The sequence below is a fragment of the Dermochelys coriacea genome, chromosome 13, assembly GCF_009764565.3.
Source record: "Dermochelys coriacea isolate rDerCor1 chromosome 13, rDerCor1.pri.v4, whole genome shotgun sequence".
NCBI lineage: Eukaryota > Metazoa > Chordata > Testudines > Dermochelyidae > Dermochelys > Dermochelys coriacea.
The window spans coordinates 35,054,643-35,060,638 of record NC_050080.1 but is presented as its reverse complement, the minus strand read 5'-3'; the positions used below and the strand labels follow the sequence as shown (position 1 = coordinate 35,060,638).

General features: G+C 46.2%; 1 protein-coding gene across 1 annotated transcript; it reads right to left on the bottom strand.

Annotated features, from left to right (window-relative positions):
- Window positions 1–582: 582 nt before the first annotated feature.
- Window positions 583–2,705, bottom strand: LOC119842329 (ribonuclease-like). The gene is made up of 2 exons (XM_038370298.2): window positions 1,895–2,705; window positions 583–1,467 (listed from the first exon to the last, which is right to left on the bottom strand). Exon 2 carries the CDS (start codon window positions 1,441–1,443, stop codon window positions 1,018–1,020), a length of 426 nt encoding a protein of 141 aa, XP_038226226.1. The 5' UTR covers window positions 1,444–1,467; window positions 1,895–2,705; the 3' UTR covers window positions 583–1,017.
- Window positions 2,706–5,996: the final 3,291 nt, after the last annotated feature.

Below are 5,996 nucleotides of genomic sequence, written 5' to 3'. Positions count from 1 at the left end.
GTATCCCCATATTGCACCTCACTTAAAACTATTTATTCAAAAAATAATTAGATAAGTTCACGGAGGATAAGTCCACCAATGACTCTTAGCCAAGGTGGTCAGGGACACAGTTCTTTGCTCTGGATGTCCCTAAATCTCTGATTGATAGTGCCAGAAGCTGGGACTGGATGACAGAGGATGCATCACTTGATAAATTGCCCTGTTCTGTTCGTTCCCCCTGAAGCATCTGGCACTGGTCACTATTGGAGATAGGTATTGTGCTAGATGGATCACTGCTCTGACACACAATGGCCATTCTTATGTTCTTATGTAGGATTACTGGGTTCTGTTCTCAGCTCTCAGAGGACAGTGGGGTCTAGTGGTTAAAGCAGGGCTGGCAGTAACAGTCAGGTCTCCTGAGCTCTGTTCCCAGCAATGGGGAAGAGGTTGACAATGGCCTTGAAAGCACAGACAAATCCTGGAAAACTACAACATGTTTCCAGCACCATTCTTAAGTGGTCAGTGATTTATGTTCTTCCTATCCCCAGTCTCACACAACAAGACAGGGATTGCTTTTGCAGGTATCTGGCTTTATTGCATTTAAGGAGCACAGAGAAACATAAAAAAAAGTGAAGCAAACAATGACCAATAACATTTAATCATGTCATATATGAGGATTGCTCATGATCAGGCTGAATACACAATACAAGAACATGAAACTGATTAATATTTCTTAATGAAAGGATAGGTTTTTAGATGGCCACCATGTGACAGCAGGGACAACAAGACTGGGAAGGGCTAGCTATGCAGTATAGTGGCCACTAGGAACAGCAGAGGGTGAGGGGCAGGGAAGGGGAGGCTATACTGTATAATGGGCAATAGGGGCAGCAGAGGGTGCAGGGTGGAAACACCTATACCATCTCACTAGTGTTTAGAGGCGGATGAGGAGCTGGGTGCTGTGGCCAGTGTGGAAGGGACAGAGCAGGGTTAGAGAAAGCAGCAGAGTCCCCTTCTTGCCTTCCACAGTCTCTCTGGGTCCTAAATGTGCCTCACAAATCTCACAGGGAGCCCATTCCAGCAGGAGAGGACAATTTTCTTTTTGCCACTGAGTCCGTTGAAAGAGAAGGTCCAGGAGTTAAATGTGCAGGTGGTGATTGAGAAGGATTCCTTGCTCTTGCGTTTGATGCCCCCAACGGGTATGCCATCTGCATTGCAGATGGCGTTGATTTTCTTGAGGGACTCATGGATGAAGGTGTTGGTGTACTTCCAGACTATGCCCCGGTCCCACATCAACATGTTGCAGTAGGCTTTGTTGTTGATGGCTTCGTTCTTGGGATTGTTCACGTGCTCTCTCTGGAATATGTCATTCAGCAGATTCCAATACTGCCCACTGGACAGGGCCAGGCAGGTGACCAGCAGGGTGAGGGGCAGCAGGAGCGCCGGGCAGGGTCCCTTCAGAGCCATAGCTGTGTCTGTCACTGGATCGACCTGCAGTGGGGGTAGGGGGAAGATGGATGGAGACAGTGTGGGGCGGGGCTCTGCCTCCTCCATGGAACCCCACCCAATAGCTCCTCCCACTCCCATGATCCCCTCCCACCCTACTCTGTCCCCAGAGCCCCTTCCACATCCTATTATTCCTGCCCCATTCTGTGCCAGGTTTTGCACAGACCCTGACCAAGATCCACCCTCTCATCCTCTAACCATTATTCCCAAATCTCCTACCAGATCCATGGATAGACCCCAGGTATCCTGAGTCTCAGAGGCAGACTGATATTGCCCTGCCCCTGTGCCATGTGTAACTCAATCCCAACTTAGTCCAGCAGCCCCCAGCCCCAGCCTTGTTCTGTACCCAACACTTCACACTTTTGTTTGCTGTGTAGATGTATCCTGAGTCCTGACCCACTGGCATCCATACCTGTCGTCAGAGAGATGGATTCTGGTGTCTACTGAGCTGAACCTCTCCTTGATCCTCCCTCTCATCTTGGTGCATGTTATATAGAGCTCAATCAGACATGGAGTGGGAGGAGTTGGACGAGGAAGTCTAATAAGCAATTGGATTAGCATGATTTCCTGACAGCTTGAAATTAAAAGCAGTGGCCCAGCAGGCAGGGCATGGGTGGAGAACAAACAGCATGTGTCCTGCCAGAGAGGCGGACTCCACAAAAACATCTAAAGGTGTGTCTACCTAGCAAGCAAAGGTGTAATTGTAGAGCAGGTGGACAGAGACGTGCCAGCTTTAATTGTTAGTGTGGGTAAGGATAATGGGCGGCACAGACTTCACTGCAGGATAGCTGCCCCAATGCCAACCCACCAGGGACCTGGGGTTCCAGCTCTGGTTGCCAGCCTATGCTAAACCTGTGCTAACTTGTTCCCACTGTTATTGTTACCATTGTTAGCTAGAATAAAGCTAATGTAGGAACACACACCTGTGCTGCAATCACACTTTTGTTTGCTGTGTTGATGCACCCTGAGTCCTGACTCACAGGCACCTTCCTAATCCAGGCCTAGCCTAGAAACTCACAGCTCTGCTGGTGCCCCCCAGTCCTGAACTGCAACTCTCTTATAGTCCAGCTCTGGATTCTGTTGTAGTCATTCAGATGGAAAACATGCCTCCAAAGTGTCAACAGTGTTAATGTGCCTCTGTCACTGGCCACCGTTAAACAGATTTAAACACGGTTCGGGGTTTGGTATCCAGCCTGCTCAGTCCCATGGCGACCACACCATTAAAAGTCTCTAAAGAGACAGAAAAAGAGATGAATCACAGTCAGTTCTTTACATTTCAGACGTTTTAAGTAAGGCTTTCTTTTTAACAGCCTCCCCTTCTTCTATTTCCCTTTAGCTGGACAGTTTTAGAAGGAACCCTACCCACCACCCATCCCAACGTCTCCAAAGTGGTAAAGATGGTAAGAATGTCCTTCTAGGGAAAAGAAAAGAAGTTAGCTGAGATGGACCGGAGCAGCTGCTGTTATAGTTCTTTTTAATAGAAGACAACACAAGACAAACACACACAACAGGACAGCAAAAAAGAGAACTGCAAAGAGAGAAAATGCAGCTTCTGTCTGTAGTGTTGGCTCTCCTTTGTAGTTACGCAGCTGAAAAAACACAGGCCTGGCACCATGGTCTAATCAGTCGCTCCAAGACCTGGTAAACTGGTACCTGCATCGGGTTGTGTAGGACATTGCTGTTAACTGTCTCCTAAGACACAGGCTCACAGAAGTGTTGCAAAATATCCAGTCTTGGCTGGCTAAATCAGACTCTTATTAGATAGAAAACCAAAGGAGAGAGATAGGAAAGAGAAGAACTAAGGTAGGGAATGAAAAGGACACATGATGGGGAGCAGGGAGACAAAATCTCATCTCCCAGGTGTGGCTGGGACTTAGACAGAGCTGGTTGAGGTGGCCATGTCATCTGGGTCCCTCTCTCTGTTGCCTGGTCTGGTCAGGACATCTCTTGGGATTAGGATGAAGGAGGTCCAGGGGTGTCATGCTGGATTCCATCCCATTCCATTCCTCCGTCCCAGGAGATGGCCAAGGTGGCAGCCATGATGGTAAAGCTCGCTGCTTCCCCTGCATTCAGTCAGTAATTGTTGCGTTTTCTTCCTCTCCTCCCTCAATTTCTCTCCCAAACTGTCCTTTTTCAAGGACCTCAAAGGGAGTGATGGGTGGAACAGGCCCCCCTCATTGTTTTGGTCACCATTTAGGCCTAATTTATGACACACTAGTTTTCGTCCATTGATTTCTGGTCCCACACTTCTCGTGTTTGATCTTAACACAAGGTCTTGAATTATATTGGAAGGCCATTTTGTTTGGACTAACTCGGTCTTTCAGTCGCAATTTGCACCTTGGCCCATCTACTCTTATTGTTCTATGTGACTGGACACTTCATCAATTTTTGCTCTTCACAGCTGATCTTATAATCGGGGTAAAATTAAAGGTCCATTTACCCAGCTTCTTCCACACACAGCTCTGCTGGTGCCCCTCAATCCTGACTTGCAGCCTCCCCAGAAAGTACCTAATGGAATTGGATGCCATGAAAATAAGAGAAACTGGGAGTCTACATTGCTTTGGTGAATTTCTGGTGTCAGTAAAGGAAGAGAGGAGATTAGCCAGCACCACTAGATCAAATGCCCCTAGCACAAATTCAGTGTGGCCACAGCAAGACTTGAACTCACACCACACAATTGCCAGAATGAGAGTTTGAACCACTGAGTAATGGAACCGTAAACATCTGTTGTTGGCAGAATATCACAGCAAACAGGTGATGGGCTGACGTACATTGCATATGCTGACATCTAAGTGATGCGTTATTCTTTCTTTGCAGGATAAGAGTGATTCTCTGAAGGTAGAAGAACCCCCATTGGATGTCTGCTCTTTTTATGAGGGGCAGAAATGTTCCTGTGGAATTTTAATAACAAAAGGAGAGTAAGATGGGGAAGGACACAGTGGAAGAGACTGGCAGATGAGCAGAGTAAATCACTTCTTCTTGGGACCAAAACTATGTCTGGAGTTTTCAAAGTGAACAGGTTGGGTTGGGTTGGAGTTATATCTTGCTCCCCCATTGGCTGTAGGAAAGGAAAAGAAGGTGGTCTGTGGAAAGAGACATTCAAAGCGATGCACTAAGGGACACGAAACCAAGACACACCGCATGAAGGAACAAGAGGCATGGCCAACGCTCTGACTCACACAAACAAGAGGCACAACCCCACACAACCCAAACTCCCGGCCAAAAGATAATATAAACAGACACAGAAGGAAAAGGAGGCACGCAAAATGCACTCAAGCAAGAAGCACATATGCACAAAACACGCGCATAAAAAATATAACATGAGACACACAAGACTCCCACAAACAAGGGATTCAAATACACAGTGTATGAACAAACAAAAGGCAAAACATGAAACATGCAAGACTGACTCATACAAATACACACATGAGCCCATACATGGAAAGATCACACACACACACACACACACACACAAAGAGTTTTGGGATTTCCTTATTGTTCCTTGATTACCAGTAGAAAGGGGCTTATACTGGTAAAGCTTATTGCCTTCTGTGATTAAATTATTTTCCATACCTAGAAGAAATCATTGGGATAGGCAATGTTTAGGTAGATGCGATCAGGTTTATTTCTTTATTTTGGCTTGTGGATCTCATCTGTGCTAACCCCAGATGCTTTTCTTTGCTTGTAACCTTTAAGCAGAACCCCCAAGAAAGCTATTTTGGGTGCTTAATTTTTGGAATTGCTCTTTTAAAATCTAGCAAAAGCCTAAGCTCCAGATGTGTTTTATTTCTTTCTGTTTTTAATAAAAGTTACCTTTTTTAAGAACAGGATTTGGATTTTTGTGTCCTAAGAGCTTTGTGTGTATGCTGTTTGATTAGCTGGAGGCAACAGCTAATTTCCTTTGTTTTCTTTCTCAGCTCTTCCCTGGAGGGGGTGGTGAAAGGGCTTGAGGGTACCCCATAGGGAGGAATTCCCCACTGCTCCTTCCTGGGTCCAAGGGAGTATTTTGCATTTGGGTGGTGGCAGCATTTGCCAAGCCAAGGTCAGAGAAAAGCTGTAACCTTGGGAGTTTAATACAAGCCTGGAGTGGCAAGTATTAATTTTTAGAATTCTTGTGGGCCCCCACCTTCTGCACTTGAAGTGCCAAAATGGGGATTCAGCCCTTCAATGGAAAGGAATCAGCTATACTTGTATAAAGCCTGGTTTTACTGTTATATCTGAAGCCACAGTAATAGAAGTACTGGCGTAATAGCAAAATCAGTACAGTTACTGCTCTCTGTTTATCCATCCCCAATCACACCCGTCTCTCTCTCTCTCCCCCCACCAGTCCCTCCCTGTACACCCCTATATTCCTCTTTATCTACTAACATTTGTGCCCATCCCACTGTAGGAGTCTCTGAAGACTAGTAGGTACTCTTGGCCTGTGGGAAGTTGTTATTACTATGAGAATTCTTGGCAGGTAGTTTCGATGGCACCGCCAAGCTAGGGAAGAGGCCACAAGGTATAATTAACAT

Bases quoted from the DNA above. Each gene is read 5' to 3' on its own strand.
- LOC119842329 (XM_038370298.2), bottom strand. From the start codon at position 1,443: ATGGCTCTGAAGGGACCCTGCCCGGCGCTCCTGCTGCCCCTCACCCTG.